Source organism: Xenopus laevis, chromosome 9_10S (assembly GCF_017654675.1).
Source record: "Xenopus laevis strain J_2021 chromosome 9_10S, Xenopus_laevis_v10.1, whole genome shotgun sequence".
Lineage (NCBI taxonomy): Eukaryota > Metazoa > Chordata > Amphibia > Anura > Pipidae > Xenopus > Xenopus laevis.
The window spans coordinates 69,857,673-69,877,180 of NC_054388.1; the positions used below are offsets into that span (position 1 = coordinate 69,857,673).

General features: G+C 34.4%; 2 protein-coding genes across 14 annotated transcripts in view; both read right to left on the reverse strand.

The window, feature by feature from the left end:
• The window catches only part of LOC108702272 (titin), a 197,731-nt gene that overhangs the window by 143,736 nt on the left and 34,487 nt on the right, over window positions 1-19,508 (reverse strand). For 11 of the 13 annotated variants that reach the window (XM_041578274.1, XM_041578272.1, XM_041578266.1 and 8 more), the window contains exons 34-36: window positions 19,130-19,177; window positions 8,909-9,184; window positions 7,459-8,022 (exon numbers count right to left, since the gene is read on the reverse strand). In XM_041578274.1, the coding sequence (XP_041434208.1) occupies window positions 7,459-8,022; window positions 8,909-9,184; window positions 19,130-19,177 (888 nt within the window). Of the gene's footprint in view, window positions 1-510; window positions 2,479-7,458; window positions 8,023-8,908; window positions 9,185-19,129; window positions 19,178-19,508 lie in introns of those variants that run through there. The other 2 variants (XM_041578271.1, XM_041578275.1) reach the window with 2 other exon arrangements.
• Window positions 3,055-4,806, reverse strand: LOC121398840 (vascular endothelial growth factor receptor 2-like). The gene is made up of 2 exons (XM_041578276.1): window positions 4,030-4,806; window positions 3,055-3,927 (listed from the first exon to the last, which is right to left on the reverse strand). The coding sequence occupies exons 1-2, from the start codon at window positions 4,304-4,306 to the stop codon at window positions 3,539-3,541; spliced, it is 666 nt and encodes a 221-aa protein (XP_041434210.1). The 5' UTR covers window positions 4,307-4,806; the 3' UTR covers window positions 3,055-3,538.

Below are 19,508 nucleotides of genomic sequence, written 5' to 3' on the forward strand. Positions count from 1 at the left end.
ACTATTGAATGGTCGAATAGTCGAACGATTTTTAGTTCGAATCGAAGTCGAAGGTCGAAGTAGCCCATTTGATGGTCGAAGTAGCCAAAAAAACATTCGAAATTCAACGTTTTTTTCCTCTATTCCTTCACTCGAGCTAAGTAAATGGGCCCCCTTGTCTCTCCTACTATTGTGACATAAAGACTTTAGACTGTTGTGCATATGAGACTTTAGACCTGGCTTACATATCCAATCATCAATAAATCTTGCATTATAAGTAAAATGTTGGTACAAAAAAGCAGTGCTGTAAACAATATGTGCACTGAGTTTTGCATAACATTTATAAAAAAAAGTAATTTTACACATATTTCTCTTAACAGCATATTTAACTTAGAATTAGTTTAATTGTAGTTTCTAATTGATATGACATGTTATGGTTGAGAGTCCATTATAAAGTTCATGTACAAGCAGTGTTATAAAGCAATGTGTACTTTTCATATGATAACAAAAAATATTTACAAAATTTCTAACCTTTGGCTACAATCTTGATACTACAGCTTGCACTGCCAGCATCATTGCTTGCCTCGCACGTATAGCCACCACTGTCATCTGTGCTGACGTCGTTAATTTCAAGGACAGGTTTAAAATCAATAAAGGGCATACTATATTTGTCATTGCTTTTTATTTCAGTATCATTTTTATACCAGGTGATTTTGATTTCTGGAGATCCACTTATTTTGCATTCACAACGTGTGGAATCTCCTATTTTCACCACTTTGGTTGTTTCTAGCTTCTTGATAAATTTTGGTGGTTCTATGAAGTCCAAAAAAGAAGAGAAGAAATAAAAAACAAACAAACAATATTATACAACAGAAGAACATTTGTTATAGGTCTATTTAATCCTGAAAATAAGAGGGAAGCATTTTTGTGCAAGAGATTTTTAAGAATTTGGCTGAACATCAGACCACAAGACAAACATTAAAAACTGATCTTCGCACCTGGTACAATCAACATTGTGCTACAAGAGTCGCTACCAACATCATTGGTAACTTGGCATGTGTAGCATCCACTGCTTGAACCATCAACAGTGAAGAGGTTTAAAAAACCTATTGACCTTCCCATTCCAAGAAAACATTTTGTTCCAGAAAAGAGTTCAACATCTTCTTTAAACCATTTAATTGAGAATGGTGGTGTTCCCTTAACTTCAACTTTAAAGTCTACCAAAGAATCAGGAATTGCCTTCTGACATGAATAACTAAAGATAGGTTTTTGAAGAATGCTGACAAGAAGAGAAAGAAGTCTTTGTAAACCTTTGACTGTGAGGACTCCAGTGCACTCAGCTCTTCCTACTACATTGGTCACTTTGTAATAAATGGTTGTATAGCTTGATCTGCCCAACAAAAATAACAAAGTATGACTATAGACGTACTGTATGATACAGGTCTACCCACACAGTATGAATCCTCAGTCTTGATATATTATCCTCAAAACTTAACGTATAGAATCTGCTTGGCATTAGAGGCCTGCCATCTATCCAAAACGGGGCATGAATTATAAGTACTGACACAAAAACAGATTCTCCAACCAACCTTGAGCTATGAGTGAAGCAAAGCACTTTTCAGTCCCTGATTCATTTGTAGCCCAACAAATGTAGCTACCAGGGTAGTGTGTTTCAACACTTCTTATATACAGTGTTGCAATGGTATTCTCAAATGTAATGAGTGTTGTTATCTTGCTCTAGAATTGTATCTCCTTTTATCCATGATACTGACAAAGGAAGGGAACCTGCTACAGCACACTGAAATACAGCAGAACTTCAGAGAACAGTGGTGACATTTTCTATCTCCTGAAGGAAGGATGGAGCCTCTATATAGATAAAGTAATTCGAAAAAATAAATAATATTTCCGTTGCTTATTTCACTGTAGTGCTAAGTATTCTCTAAAAACTCAACTCAAATGAACAGTAGCACTGCAAGAACAACCGCCTGCCTCATTTGATATAGTACACTGGTATTCGCCAGCATTAGAAAAATCACACTTAAATATGAAGCTCAAGTTCGGACTCCTTGTGAATTAATAAATATTTTTTTACTGCTTCAAATCTCTTTCTTGTTCTTTGACCAGGTTACTGCATATGGAGGGGTGCCATAGACTTCACAAGTCAGCTTCACATCTAATGCTTTTACCACCTCAACTGGCTCAAATGTTGTCTTAAACGTAGGGGCTTCTACAATGTAGGAAAGGAAAGGTATATTCTCCACTATCACTTTTGTTTGTTGAAGTAATTTCTAAGACTGAGACATTTTCTGTAAAACTGATTTTATATTTTGAGCGGAACTTAAATGCTTTTCCATCTGAACCACTTAGCAGTGATCTCCTTTGTTCCAGAAAATTTACACAGCAGTGTTGCAGGTCACCTTCTGTGACATCAACAGATATTGCCTTATCAATGATTGTAGCTGGTTCTGTTATAAATTGGGGTATATCAAAAAATACAAATTGCTTATATCGGTTAATTTATCAAAAAAATTCTATTAGAAATAAAAAACAAACAAACCTTTTACTGCTAAAATAGCAGAGCATCTTTGAATCCCTGCATCATTTTTGGCTTCACAAGTATAGTTTCCTCCAAGGTTGCTTTTTACAGAACCTATGTGAAGCGCTGCAACATTGTTTTTAAATATTGCTTTTATGTTTTCATCTTCCATGATTTCATCGTTGTCCTTCCACCAAGTAATTGTAATGGGCTCTGAGCCTTTCACTGCACATTGGAAAGCTACAAGCCCTCCTATGAGAGAACTGAGGTTTTCGATTTTCCGGGTAAATGTTGGGGGCTCTATCAGAAAAATGAATTCTCATTAAATATGAAGTTCATACCTAACCAGGATGTTAAAATGATGTACACTTTATGTAAATCTGCTCTACTAACCTTTTAATGTAACAAGTGAACTGTACACACAGCTTCCAACATCGTTCAATACCCTACACTGATATTCATCAACATCCGTTGAATCAAATCTTGGAATATTAAGGCTTAGTAGTGCATCCTGAAAGAATGTTTTGTACTTTCTACCATTCCATACTGGCTTGAACCAGGCAACTTCAAAAGGAGCTGAGCCTAAAACTTCCAAGACAACATCTGTGTCTCTTAAAATGTCTGCTTTTTCAAATTCTCTTTTAAATTTTGGTGGCTCTGTTGTGTAAAACAAAAAATATCTTTTAATCTAGTTGCTAAAAATATGATACAACTGCTTTATTGAAAAATTCAATGTGAGCAAAATACTATCAAAACACACCTTTAACTATCACTGCACAGCTGCATATATCTGAACCAGCTTCATTTTTAGCCTGGCAAACATATTCACCACAGTCTTCAGGGCTTATTTTGGAAAGATGAAGAGCTGCAACTGAGTTTAAAAAAGACATGCGGCATGTATCACACTCTTTGACTTCCCTGTTATTTTTAAACCATGTAATGTAAATGGGTGGTGTTCCTGAAGCTTTACACTCCAGCTGTACACAATCTCCCCTTTTAAAAAGATGGGATGGCTCTAGCTTTTCAGTAAATGCTGCAGGTTCTGTAAGATTTAAAGAAAATTATTAAGAGACATGTATGGCGCAAGAAGCCCAAAAACATGTTGCTTTTGTAAAGATAAAAAGAATGCAAACCTTTCACAAATACGTTTGCACTACATTCCAATGCTCCAGCTGTGTTGCTAACTTTGCAGACATAATATCCTGAATCAGATGTTTTCACTGCATACAGTTCTAGGGAGCTTTCAGTATTTTGTTTAGCAATATAACAAGATCCGTCTGTTTTCAGCTCTTCAACACCTTTATACCATTTTATCGACAGTGGTGGTGTTCCCTTAAAGGTGGTCTTCAAGCACACTGTAGATCCTGGCAATGCATCCTGTGAGTCTGGTTTTGCAGTGAAACTTGGAGGTTCTAAATATATTAAGAATAAAATTGTAATGTACCCACTAAGGAGAAGCAGAGTTATGTTTTACCTAAAGATAAAAGGGGAAGGTAAAAACGGTTTTCTCAAACCTTTCACTGTGAGATTTCCCTTGCATTCCTTACTTCCTGCAGAATTTGTGGCTCTGCAAGTATAAATTCCAGCATCATTCAGATTTAGACAACTTATTTCCAGTGATGCTGAGCCTTCCACAAAAGATATTTTGTGCTTATCAGTGCCAAGTTCTTTATCATTTTTAAACCACACAACTTGCATTGGCAGAGAGCCAGAAACTTTGCATTCCAGTTGGCAGAAAACATTTATTACACTGTCAATATCTCGTAGAGCTTTTGTAAATGAGGGAGCCATTGTTCGATCTGTTTGTGATAGAAAGATAGAGTATTGTTACTAGATAAATCTGAATTGTATTTCCTTGGGTATTGGTTTCCCAAGTACATTTGCTCTAAAAGTATTTTTCATTACCTAAAGGGCAAATGCAATGTCTTCAGGGGTTGTTAGAGCTAAAAAAGATAGCTGACTTTTAGGATCTTACAGGGTTTAACGTGCACAGATGACTTGATCTATTAAGGGACTATTCCACAATGCAGCATGCATTTGTTGAGTAGTAGGGGGTAGATATGGTGGAAATAACAAACTGGTAGTTGTTAGGAATATAGATTTTGGGAAGCTTTAAGAAGGAGTGCATGGCCCATAATACTGCTTCCTGTATCATTAAAATCTAGCTATACTCTTGTGGATGGGACAAGACGCTTTTCATATTTGATAAAATTATATATTTAGTGGCTCTTAAAGAGAACGGTATTTTTTTATTTGATAAATTATGTACTAACCTAAAACAGTAAGGGGCAGATTTATCAAGGGTCGAAGTGAAAATTTGAAGTAAAAAAATTCGAATTGTGAGCTATTTTTTGTGTACGACTAGGGAATATTCCAAATTTGATTTGAATTTGAAAAAAATTAGAAAATTCGAATATCGAAGTTTATCTCTTTAAAATTTTGACTTCAACCATTTGCCATCTTAAACCTGCCAAATTGCTGTTTTAGCCAATGGGGGACCTTCTAGAACCCATATGGAGTCAATTGGTGGACTTTGAAAAATCAAAGTTTCTTTTTTAAAAATACTTCGAATCGAATTTGATCGAATACGATGTTACTTCGATTCGAACGATCGAAATAACATCATTCGCCTGCAGAAAAAAAAATGAATTTTTTAATAAATTTTGGTTGGTATTTTTATCTTTAAGTTATTTGAGTTCAAAAAAACTCCCATTTACTTTACATTTTTCGAAATTCGACCTTTGATAAATCTGCCCCTCAGTGTAGTTTTGCAGCTGCTACTTCTCACGTCATTGAACACCGCTAATGAATATTTACCCCTATCTTAAATATCAGTAGAGTAAAACTTCAAAGAAGCCATGTGATTCTGTACTTTTCCAGGAAACTATCTACTTTTCTTTCCTTAGCCATTTTACTTTAAGTTCTAGAGTGCCTGTAACAGTACATTACAAAGTAACTGGATCCCCTGCAGTCACTTGAGTCAGTACAGATTTCTCAATTAACTTCATAAGAATTAGACAAGATTATTAGGGAGGGCATTACAGGGTAAATTAATTTTACCGGGGTGGAATTAAAATGTCTAACTAACCTTTTACTATCAACTCTACAAAACAGTTCTGGCTTCCTGCATCATTTTCAGCTACACAGGTATATTTTCCAGAGCTGCTGAGCTGAATATTGCTAATATATAATGTTGCAACATTATTATCATATGTAATTTTGATTTTATCATCTTCTTGTACAACATCTTTTCCCTTCATCCAAGAAACAGTGATAACCTCAGAACCTGTAAGAACAGCTTGCATGGAAACATTGCTGCCAACAATAGAGGTGATGTTTTCAGTCTTCTTCACAAAAGATGGTGGGTCTAATTTAAGAAGAAAAAAATGATCATTGGATTCCTCTGCTTCTTAAAATGATACTGTTGAATTCACTGCCAAAGATTCAAGAAGATAAAAGAGTAAACCATAGCATATGCTTTTAAAGGTAAGTCAACACTGTTATGTACAATGAAAGAGATTGAGTTGACATTTTCAAAACTAATGATTAGTGATGGGCGAATTTATTCACCAAGCGTGAATTTGCGTGTTTCGCCGCCGGCGAATAAATTTGCGAAACTGCAGCAAAAATTCGCCGGCGTCCAAAACAAGATGCCTGTGGCGTTTCTTGAATTTTTCTCCATTTCACGAATTTCACAGGAAATTCACAGATTTTTCTGCGAAACGGGACAAATTCGCACATCACTGCTAATGATGTAAATAATTTAAAGAAAAGCTCAAAGAAAGTCAGATCTGCCTTAGATTTACCCCGTAGTGGACTAGTTCCCCACTTCTACAGTAGTATTTTCCATTGTTTTTCTTCATTTTTTAGCAGTTGAAAAGATAAAAAAGATATTAGTAAATCACATTATTATAAAGAGCCATTATGTCAGTAGAAGAAAGAGCTTGGAAAGCAAAGGTCGGAGTACTAACCTTTGAGTTGGTAAGGTGCGCTGCAGATGCACTTGCCAACTTCATTGACTACAACACATACATAATTTCCAACATCTGCACTATTAAATGAAGAAATCTCCAGAAAAACAAGAGACCTCTGTAATATCAGCCTGTATTTTTTACTACTTTGTATCTGCTTCTTGTCCTTAAACCAGCTAGCATCAAATGGTCCAGTACCAGAAACCCTGCACTGTAGTGTGGTAGTTGATCATTTAACTACCTCTGCCAGTTCAAGTTTTTTGATGAAAGAAAGGGGTTCTACAAAAGCATCAAATTAATAAATAATATTGATTAAACACACAATACTTTCGGAAGTACAGCTTTCACACCCAGATTAATTTAGGGCTTTGCAAATGTAACTGGCACTATCCTCAGATTCACCCTGTTTTAACAAATACTGTAAGTTGGTTCTACTTTCTTCACAAAAGATGGTGGTTCTAAAGAAAGGTTTTTAAAGAAATAGGAAATACCAAAACAAGAGAAAAAGATGCTTGTATCAAGACGAGTCAATAGACAACATTGTACAAGAGACGATGCATAACTTGTTATGGTCATACGTGGAATCTGTATATTATCTTATACCAGAAATCAAACATTTTTAAGCAGATGTTTATTTTGGGGTAGTGAACTAGCTCGAGTATTGTTAAATTTTCTAAAAAAAGCAAATATAAGAATTTGTATCTCTCTGGATTTCTAAATAATATAAATGTATAAGAAGCAAATGTATTAACAAGAACAGGACACAGCAACAAAACACGTGTAAATTAAGACATGAAAAAATCTTGTAGAAAAAAATGAAAAACTAAGATCTACAAACTACTTTCCTATGTATCTAAAGTTATAAAATCTCTGTTTATTAAAATATGACCTGACCTTCTCATAAACATAGGTTTCTATGTCATAATGTTCGAGTAATGCCTATTCTGTGTAGTTATTATCAGTGCCCCTTACCTCTTACGATAACTGATGAAAAAGTTGAACTGCTCCCAGCATCATTGGTAGCAGTACACATGTAGTTGCCAGAATCCTTTATCTTAGCCACTGGGATTTCAAGTGATGCTACTTTATCTTCAAAATAGATCCTATAATCCTTCCCAGGAAGAAGTTTGTGGTCACCCTTCATCCAGACAACAGTCACTTTTCTGTCTTCATCTACTTGGCATTCAAGACAGATGGTCTTGTTGACAGCAGAACATATGGGTCCTAACTCTTTGATGAAATGAGGTTTGTCAATGACTATGAGTTCAGCTTGGCATGTGTCAGTTCCAAACTTGTTAGAAGCCTTGCAAGAATATATACCCTTATCTGAAATGCTAAGATTTAAGAGCTCTAGAACATGCTTGTTGTTTGCTGCTGTAATGTGCAGATTTTCAGAAGAAGAAATGGCAAATCCATCTTTTTTCCATATTGCATCTATTACTGGGGTGCCTGACACAGTAGCCTGGAATTTAGCTTTCTTACTCACAAAAGAAGTAACAGACTCTGGTCTGGTTACAAAAGATGGAGGTAAGGCTTCTGCAAGAAAAAAACACAGTATTCAGGTGTTTTCTATTTGATTGCATATAGAGCAAATATATAAATAAAGAATAAATCAAGAAGCATGAGCAAAATTGTGATGGTCCATGAAGATCTTCTAAACAATAAGGTCTAAAAGGTCAAATATAAAGCAGCATTTTTGTGTGTCTGCATCATGGTGTAAGCAGTCATTAAAAACAGCTTCTCTTTTAATCACTATGTTCCAGAAGCTGTCATCTGAGAGAACCTTGATGATCAAGAATGTTCCAATTAATATTTTGGGGTGATAATTGTTTAGATTTGAAATGTTTAAAATGTGCATGGTATCACCTTACCCAAATGTTTTTTGGGAAAATTAAAATGGGCTAAATGATGCCTCTTACTAAAATGGTGTTTTAAAGGTATTTGGTTGACTTTTGAAAGACAGAATTGGGAGATAGAGACACCCTCCCCCCCACACACACAGCTGCACAAGCAGTTTACTTACTTGATAGGAAGTTTAAAGTACAAATTAAAAGAAAGAGCATTTGCAGATTAGCTCAAAAGTTTTCTATACTTTTGTTGCTAAGTGAAACAATCATATTAGCTTTTTTTTTTTTTGGAACAATTGCTGAAGGTATTTATTTGTTTTATATTATAGCAACAGGGAACCATGCTGCTCGTGCAACATGGGTGCAAATTCCATGTGAAACTGCAGTTCTTTTTCCTTGTCCTGGTAAGTTTTTCTATTACAAGAAAAACAATATGGCAACAAAGACCACATATGCCATTGAACTAGCAAATCACAATGAATGTAATGTAATGTGTCTGGCAGATATATGAAAACCAGATATAATATTTGCATCTCTGTATCTTTGAATACCCACACATGCAAATGTTTACTCACCAGTTACAGTCAGTGAGGCGCTGCTGCTTATACTACCAAATTGGTTTGATGCTTTGCAGCTGTAGTCTCCACAGTCAACAACTTGCGCTTTCAGAACTTCAAGTGTAGACACATAGTTGAAAGTCTTTACAGAGTACTTGTCACTTTCATAAATTTCTCGACCAGACTTGAACCATTGAAAACTCAAGTTTGGCGCAGGTTCTGTTTCACAAGTGAACACTGCAGAATGGCCAACAGCTGCCTCCAAAGACTCAATCTTCGTTCTCAGTACAGGAGCTGTTAGGAATAGGAGAAAAAATAAACACAGTGTTAATTACTTTGTCAAATAGGATAGGTAACTAAGAAGTGAACAGTGGTCTGAAATTAGAATGTGGATTTTGTGAACAGTCCAGGAAAAGTATTACATGGCTGTCAAAATGAAAGGAAAAGTTTAGCAGTGCTCAGCCTATGACATGAATTGGAGAACAGTGTAGGAATGAAGTGACCATGCGAGTGTTGATTATTATAATACATTTGAAGGAAAAAAATAAAACTCACATACATTAGGTTGCTCTACTTACAAGTTATTATTTCAACAGAACATTAAAACTGGTATTTGTTTACCGAAAGTGTTATTATCCAACATGCATAAAAGAGGCAAATTCCCAATAAGTGCCCTGAATTGTTAGCTTGTGCCACAGCTATAAAATGTGACATTCCCCATGATTTTTGTTATTCATTTGGATATGGGTCTGATGGTACCAAATGGATTACATATGCATGGTACAAAATGCTCAACATACAGTATGTACTGGCCAGTATTGTATTTCTACATGCTTGCTTTTTCGAACATCATGGTTTCTATCAATTCTGCAGTACAGGGTACTTCTCCAATGTCGTTAATTCTGTACATGTATAAGAACCACAATCTTCCAGCTGAGATTTGTGTATTATAAAGGTTCCTTCCTCATTCTGGTTTAGTGAAAATGAATACTGTTTATTAGAAAATATGTGATTTTCACCTTTACACCACTGATTTTTTGACTTTGGATTTCCAGTTATAATATATTTAAAAATAGCAGGATGACTTTGGGCACATCTAACTGGTTCTAATGGATGAACAAATGATGGTGCACAAAGAAAACTGCCATCTGTGGAGGTGCTAAGAATCTTTGGCTTCTCAATATTAGTTTGGGTAACTTCTAAAAATTGCTTGGGTCCAACTGTAAGATATGAGCTGCACCTGGCCTCACCATGGTCATTTATTGCAATGTAAGTGTATTCCTCCTCTTTATCTATTTGTACATGTGGGATTATACAGCTGAACTCATTATCATCAATATAAATTTGTAAGACTTGCTAGTATTTAATATACATCCATTGCGTAGCCACTTAATTGTTGGCTTAGGAGTGCAGCTAACAATAACTGAGTCTTGCTAAATACCCAGTTCTAGTCTGTACAGGTGCAAGTTGCTTTACAAAATCTGGCTTGCTTGCCTCCAATTTAAATTCTAATTTGTTAGAATAAACAGCTGATTCAGGCATAGATTCAAGTGTTTTGGTTTTGTTTGCTAATAGCAGATTGCTTCGGTAGGATTCTGTTGACTCCTCCTCAGAAGATAGGACACAAGGGCTAGTAATGTCTGTGTAGACAGCAATTAACAACATTGTGTTAAGACATTCCTATTCTGGTATATTTTGCATAAATATAAAATAACCATTATAAAACATAAAAATATTCCAAATAAAATATTTAGTATTGAAAAATACAAATTTATCTGATTATGCTTCTTAATAAATAATTACTACTTTCTATTGTCCACCAAGTGAGGGCATGCTCCACTGCCTAGGGTAGATCATTCAAACAAGAAACCTTTGTGTTACCAAGAAATGTTTGGGACACCACCTGGTGCAGAATATGATTAAGCAAAGTTCTGTTTCAAAGGAACCCTTTGGGAACATGTTCAACTATTTCTTGTTAAAATCTTGTTCTAGATCATCATTAAAAGCAAAGTTCATATTCAAATGAAAATGCAATCTGTACTTTTATTTTAAAGTAAATCCCCAGACTAAAATGTTCTCTGATTGCTCTACAGATCATGGCAAAAACAAAATTGTTTGAATTGCTGAAATCGGGAAGATTCCTTGTTGGTGGGTTCAATTGCATTGGAATTAACATTTTATTTTTTAATACAAAAAGATAACTAAATTTGCTGTAAAATGTCTTGGGTTAACAGTGTGGTTACTACCATTATTATATAACGATGATATATCTGCACACAATCTGGTATGCCCCCATATTTTGCAATCTGTTTAGAGAAATAAATTTATGATACACACAAGTTTATTTCTTTTTTAGAATAAGCTTTTGACATCATTAGCCATAAACCTAAAATAAAAAAGAACATAACAAATGAACCTGTTAACTCCTAGTACAGGGGGCACAGTATTATGTTACAATTACTTAAAACAAAGTCATTATTATTTTAAAGGAAAGCTAGTGTATTTTTTTTATCACATATGATAAAGTGTATCATTCCTATAAACTGCTGTTTCTTTTAATATTTAGGTATAGCCATGAAATAAAGGAGAATGCCTATTTTTTCTCTCTACTTTTCTTAAGAGTCAATAAAGCGATGATGATCTAAATGTAATATCTTTGGAAAGATATAGTGCAAAAATGAAACCAGGACTATTGGCCATAGTTCACTAGAGGGGTTTATTGGATCCAGAAAAGTGTGGGTGATGACATGGATTTTCAGCCTCACACTTAGCCAAAAGTAAGGATGCAGAATATAATATTTAACAGCCTTCTTTTTAGAATAAGGAAGTAAATGTAAAATTGACAACTTTTTTTAAAAATATACTCGCCGCTCTATTCTGTTATAATTTTCCTTGTTACTTGGCATCAAATATTTTTTAGACTAAGCAAAAAGAAAAGAAAAAACAAAATAGTAAAAATAAAAGTAACTACATTTTATTAAAAACACACACAAAGACTCCCCAAAACAATCAATCTTAGTTTCATGTATAACTTTATTGAATATATTTTGTAAGCTGTAAAACAAAGCAAAGATTTGCAATATCACATTGTTGTTGACTATTTTAAGGAAATTGTAGCTAAAAACATTTTGTTGATTTGTAAAATGAAAATATCAAATGTCATACATAACATTTAAAATTATATGAGATTCGACATTAATTTTATAGGAGAAAGTGCAAAGTTTGCACCTGGATTAGTAACACATAGACACCAATCATCATGTGGCATGTACTAGTCATCTGTATGGAAACATACTCGCCTCATTGGAGCAGCACACCTGGTTATTGTAACTGAGTGCACTCTGCATCTTTTATTACCCTGTTATTTTCTGCTCTTTCCTGTTATTTTTTTTACATATTGTACATAAGGACTTCTGTACAATTTGTAAAATATGAGAAACCACACTATAGTGTGCTAAGTGTATATTTATGACTTTGGCATTAATTATAAGCAAATCAACTCATAACAGTTATTGTATTTGCCCTTTTATTTTATTTTGTAGTAAGTAGTAAGTAATAGGCAACCTTCATTTCTAACAATAATCTAAAACAAAGCTATAAAAAAAGCAACCTTGAAATTCTCTAAAGTAGAATTTAGAAAATATTACAATTGCAAGTTGAGTTTAAATAGTTTGAAACATAAAAGTTCTTAATAAATAAGGGGCAATAAGGAAACCTTACAATGTTCTGCCTTGTCATTTAGACTGTGTTTCAGCCTTTAAATATTATTAAGAACATTTATATTTGCTTTACATAATGTGCCTCCATCGCTTGGCTTTACTTCAGCATTTCATATCACTGCACTAAACAATTCTCAGATTCTTGAATAGTAAATCTAAATGCGTCTTTATGAATTAAGCAGAAACATATACTAATCTAAACATCAACAAGATGTTTCATACAGTACCTAGGTAGATAATTGCTTTAGAATTATTTAAAAAAACTTCATAATTTCAGCATTTAGCCTTGAAGCTATACATTTGATTTTTTATAGCATAAAGTAAAATATGATTTGACTAGGAACAGATTGAGTAAAAATAGCTTGATAAGGTGAATTATAACACAAAATACTTATATACACTTATCAAATTAAATTCTAGCAATGGCGCACAGATGAACCATCTATATTCACAGTAAGCAAATTAAAAATGAAACTGACAGTAAAGGTGTTGTCAACTCAGACGTGTCAGGCATAAATCAAGCTAATTACAATAAATTGGCTTCACTTTTAAAATGCACTTGTTTCTGTAGTTCCCTCATTATTTGATGCTACACATTTGCTTCAAGGATAACATTTCTGATCTCAAGATGGTGAAACCCTGGGGTTTTTCTTTAGTAATGTGCCTACCACCATGAAGTAATATGCCATTCCTAAACCAGGCAACATTTGCAACTGGAGATCCAGTAACAAAACAATGTAAACACGCCGTTGCTCCTGTTGAATATCTAAACCAGGAAGCACTTTTTCAAACTTGGGGGGTAACTCTATAATCTGAAATTCAAAACAACAACTATCAGAGCTATTCGCTTTGAATTGTATGTCTTTCACCAAAGAAGGCTTAGCAAAAACATCAAAGTTTACATATATACATTTTTTTTTGGTTATGGCCACAAATTCTAGAGCCTTATTAGCATCATTACCATTGCCCTCAAATTCAAATTCAAGTTGTATTTTTGTTTGATTGAGCAGTGTTGTCAAACAATTACATCATAATTACAAGGTATGCTTGTTGTACCTTCCAATTATACAATTTCCAATTCTTTCGCTTTCTCTTTTTCAGTGATTGAATCCAAGTTAGTCACAGTAAGCATAGTTTTACATGTTACCTCTCCAAAATGATTTGCTGCCTTACATGTATAAAACCCAACATCAGACATGCTAACACCATGGATTAGAAGACATTGATGAATGCCATCCTCCTTAATAAGATACTTTATAGACTCTGGAGAAATCTTTTTATATTCTTTAAACCATGTCACAGATGGTTTTGGAAGTCCCATAACTGAACATTTAAATTCTGCAACTGACTTTTTTGCAACATGCAAATCCCTCAGTGGTTGCACAAAGTATGGGGGCTTCTCCTGGACTTCAAAATTCATTTTAACCTCTTCATTATCTCTTGTGAATATGGATGACAATTGTTTGTCATATACTAAAGGAAGAACCTCAAGAGATATAACCATGCTCTTATTATCAGGTGTAAATTCAGGTATTGTTATGATCTTTACTTGCTTCTCAAAGTCTTTGACTTCGCTTTCTTCTAGCTCAACTTCTAAAAGAATTTCTTGTGGGGAAGGTGATCGTGAAGTATGAAGTGGTTCCATATCAAATTCCATAACATGCTGGTGTGTCACTGGTGGTGGTAAAGCATCTGATCTGCCATAATGAGGTAAAATATCAACCTGAGCAGTAGTTCTTGCCTCTCCTAAAATATTTGAGGCAATGCATGAATATTCTCCTCCTTCACTTATTTGAACATTGTGCTTTTCAAATATGCAGAAATGACCTTCCATTGATATTTTAATTTTGTCTGAGTTTTCAAGCAATAATGATGAATTCCTATACCATTTTATGTCCGGTAAGGGAGCTCCAACAACTTCCACAGCAAAGCTTAGTGTATTATTTTCATAAATACACCTTTTAGGGAGAGGCTTAATAAATGCAGGAGGCATTCCCACTTCATTTGTTTTTCCTTCAGGATTATGAGACTTTATGTTGTTTATACTGTAGGTTTCTGTTTTTGAGGATCCAGGAAGACATGCTATATCTATACTTTTTGGCACTACAGTACCACATTCATACTTTTTGAGGTTATCTCCATCATTAGGATAGACTGTGTGTTCAACTGGTGTACAATATTGTTCAGGAGAACTGGCTGGAGTAACAAAAGAACCACTTAAAGGAGACTGAATCATTTCAACTGACGGAAGTGGTGTATAAAAGTGATCTTGATCTATAACTTCATCACTAGAGGAGCAAGCAGCTTCAATCGACATTTCTGATTCTGGAGACAATGAACGGTGAATTAATGACTGGCTCTTGCAAAAATCATAATAGGCCCTGTAAGTCACATCTTCAAATTCCAGTTCAGTTATTTGTCCTTTTTGTTTCTCTGATGGGCTTTCGACTTCTTGCCGTAACTGAACTTCATGTTCTCCTGCACTTACTAGGTATTCTGTTAAAAGGTCTCTTGGCTCTGTGCCAATGCCTCCAGGAGACGGTTCAAAAAATCCTGAATAATTTTCATTATCAGAGACATTTAGGGTTATCTCTTGTGTATGAATATTACTTTCTGATCTGCTGTCTTGCCCTTGTTTGACATCCTTTTTAACCGGTTCGTTCAACTGTAACTTTAACTTGTCATCTAAAAGAGCCTTACCACCTAGATCATGAATACTCGGTTCTTCATTCTCCTCATTCTGAATATTTGCTTTACTGTCTAAACTTGAGTCTATTTTCACATCTTTCATTACTGGTATTTCTTTTTCTTTTGAAAATTTCTCTTTGTCCAAAGCTCTAAACTTGGAATCAGGTATATGTTTTTTCAAATCATCTTGAATTACAAAGCTCAATGGCTGAAAGTCTTGGTTACTATCCACTTTCTCTACAATATTGATTTTAGTGTTTTGATAAAAAGATGATTCCAGTTCCATTGCTTTATTCTCAGCTTCTGTTATGTCAGTCTTCATTATTTTATCATCAGTTTTCATATCTCCTGTGATTTCCACTTGTTGAGATTTATAACATGCTGCTGCTGAATCATTAACTATTAGTTCAGACTCACTTTCAATGGTTCCAGCTTTATTTGTCACAATGCATTTATAGTGCCCACTGTCCAGTATGCTGACATTGTTTATATAAAGTTTGTATGTTCCATTTGTATCTTGCATGTTGAATTTATCAGATTTCTTCAGTTCAGCATCGTTATAATTCCAAGAGATCAAAGTGTCTGGATCCCCTGATATGACACATTCTAAGAAAACGCAATCCCCTTCTTTGCACTTTGTTTGCTTTTCAACTCCCTTTATTAACTTTGGTGCTTCTGTAGCAACATCAAAAGAAAATTTAAACTTATGCTTCATCTTTTGAGAAATATTATCTACAGATGAAGTTTCTGTAGAAAGTTCAACTTTTTGAAAACTTTCTTTTAATTCTTCCTCATATTCTGGAACAGGAGTTGGTGCTGTTATTTTAATTTCAACTGGAAATGTGGATGGATCTTCTAATGTACAAGGTATATCATAGCTGGCATGTGGGACTTGCAAGCTAAAGCTATCTATATCATGATTAAACTTCTGTCTTTCTTTATTATTCTCCAATAAGGATACAAGCTCTTTCTCATCACCTTCTGTTATATGTTTAGTTATTAGTACCTCACATTTAATCAAAGGTGCAGTCTCTTTCCAGCCTTCATTTTCTTTTGTTTTGACTTTTAGATGACAAAATGTTGTGTCTGTTCCATACTGGTTAAAAATTACACATGTTATGGATCCTTGATGGTGAGCATGTACATAAATAAATGTTAAAATTGAGCTTGTTTCTGTTGTTGTAATGACATACTCTTTATTACGAGGTACTGATATGTCATTATTGTACCAGGAGACAGTCGGATGGGGATAACCATGAAAATTGCAAATGAAGGAGCATCTTTCACCTTCAAATGCTTCTTGTGAGTCAAGGTCAGATGTAAACATAGGTGCACAGGGTTTGGATGATGCCGTAAAATGCTTTTTACATATATAGTTATCAGTTTTGGTCTCTGTTTCCATTGTCATATTAGTATTAGTTGAAAATGCTGTTTCCTTTAATGTTGGCAATTCTAATTCCACCTCTTTTTCTAATGAATCATATATGATATTGAATGAAGGTCTAATGGATGACTCTTTTCCCTTTTCAAATTTTTGAATATCGAATTGGATGGTATTATTTTCTTTTTCTATTTTGCATACTCTTTTCTCTTTTTGCATACTCTCTTTTTCCTTCGTTCTTGGCTCAGATGTTACCATTAAATCAGATACACATAGTTCTTGAAAATCTCTTGTGTCAGTAGGTTCATTAAATGAAATTACTTTTTCCGATTCTAATACCACCTCTTTTTCTAATGAATCATATATAGTATTGAATGAGGGTCTGAATGATTCCTCAATCTGTGTTTGGTCTTGAATATCAAATTGTATGGCACATCTTGCAGAATGATCCAAGTAATCTTCTGTGTCAGAAAAAGCCCCTCGTAAATGTCTTTTATATTCATTCTCACTTTCAGGATCCATACTGAAGGAAATTTCTGTGAAAGACCAAATCTAAATTTTAAAAAAGCTCACCTTTCCTAAATTTTCTATTTAAAATCACAAATGATGTATATATTATTCTATAGTATAAGAATCTGATATATTCATGCTACAAAACTATGAATTCATAAATAAAAATTCACTCACCATATTTGTTCGAATAAACGCATCAATCGTTGAGGCAACAATAGTAGACACTATTATGAATCAGATGTTGAAATAAAGATTTCCAATTTTTACCCATAATCTGGAAGCATGTGATTCTTCATAGAGTTCCTGGAGTGCGTTGCCTCAACGACTGATGTGCTGATTATGTTCTTCTTAGTGACGGACTCGGGGCGACGGGGTTGGATTATACCAACTCTAAGGTCCAATCGTGGGATCCGGGGCGGGAGGCGCCCGGACCAAGAGTGTCCAACGGTGAGCAGCACACAGGGCCCAATGGTTAATAATGCTGGAGCGGATCCTATCTATCTTTTGTACAATTACGGTGAAGCCCGGAAATAGCGCTGGATAAATATATATATATACTGTGTGTGTGTGTGTATATATATATATATATATATATATATATATATATACACACACACACACAAGTTTTGTTGCTTGGTGGTCGAATAAATGCCTTGTTCTTTATTATAGATCCTGACACCATACCCATTCGTTGTATGTTCTTTCTTCAAACTGTGGAAATCTCTTCTTCAACAAACATATATGAAATCTCGAAAATTCGAAATGGCATCTTGTCTATGTACATATAGCTGTCCAAAGAGGTTTTAGTGTTTTAAAGTTTAAGGGCAAGGTCACACATGGCATTTTTACATTGCGTTTTTAAAAACGTACAGCCGAGTGTAAATACATACAAAATTAAGCCCTATTGAAAATAATGGATTACGCACTGTAGCAATTCCCACAGGGTGCTTGCAAGCCAACATCCGCTACAAGACACCAGTATTTGAGTTTTTTTTAGCAGAAACGCCAATAGGCCAATAAAACACCATGTAATTGAACTCAATGGGATCTGCAGGTTTGGAAATACACAGCTTAAGTATGCTGCGTATTTTCAACATGGCGGCCAAACTTAACTAAAATTCTTCTGAGGGGAATTGTGGGGAATGAGAGACAGAAATACATGTTGGGAAAAGAAAACTACAGGCTGAAAAACACATGTTATCATGCATGTGTGGTTTCATTGGCGTGTTTACACCGAACCGTGCATTTTTAAAAATACAATGTAAAAATGCCATGTGTCATCTTGCCCTGACCTGACTTGCAGACAGCAGAATAAACGCTCTTTCTGACCTTTTCTGAGTTTTTCAATAAAGTATTTTTAAATGCATTCAAAATAGTGTCGATCTATAAATCATCTACATTAATTAGAATGTGTTTATTCGAACTAATACAGCCATATACTTTAAAATGTTATGCAAAAGAAAAAAAAAGCAAGCAACATTGAGTACATACTAGATGCCATCTGCAAGCCATGTAAGGATTTTGGATGCATATTTTTTTTTAATGTGAAATTGTTCTTGAATCCTCTGTTAGCATCAAATGCAGATGAGATAGTATATTCCTAAAATCAGAACTAAAACCTTTTCATGCATCAATATAGTTTTTTTGATGAAAGGGCAAAATGTGAAAAAATCCTTATAACAAACTATATTTCACAAAGAGTCATGCAGCATTCAGAAGCATTTGAGTATTGCAGTTTTTTTCCCACTTAGCATATTTGTATGCTACTTTGAGAGAACAGCCCTTTATTGACAAAAACATACTAAACACAAACTATAGTAAACATTAAAGCAACCATTTTGGCTGATGAGTAGTAAGAAACATACTTTTTTAAAATAAAGATTCTGGCAGAAGGCAACAGAAATGGCCTATATTTTTTAAGATATAAAAACACTTTACCTTTGGCTTCAGTCTCCATCTCTTTATATTGAAGTACTTTTTCAACGGCTGAAAAAAAAAATTGCTGTCATTTTTTAGTTTATATTTTATTTTTATGTTGCTGGAAATGGAATATAAGCTTTTAACTCAGTATCTATTCTCCCAAGAAATGAGCAAATTTACAAACTATTTGCAAAGTAATATTCACCTAATCTACAGCCCAAAGCATTACATCCATGCAATTACAAATAATCACCAAACATATACGTTGTATATTTGTCTAGATAAAAACACAGTAGAGTCAGGATTAGATGGGATGTCAGTTTAGGCATGAATAAAAAGCCTGTAATGTACCTGTGTGATTTGATATTAAATTGGGACATTTGAATAATAAAGACTG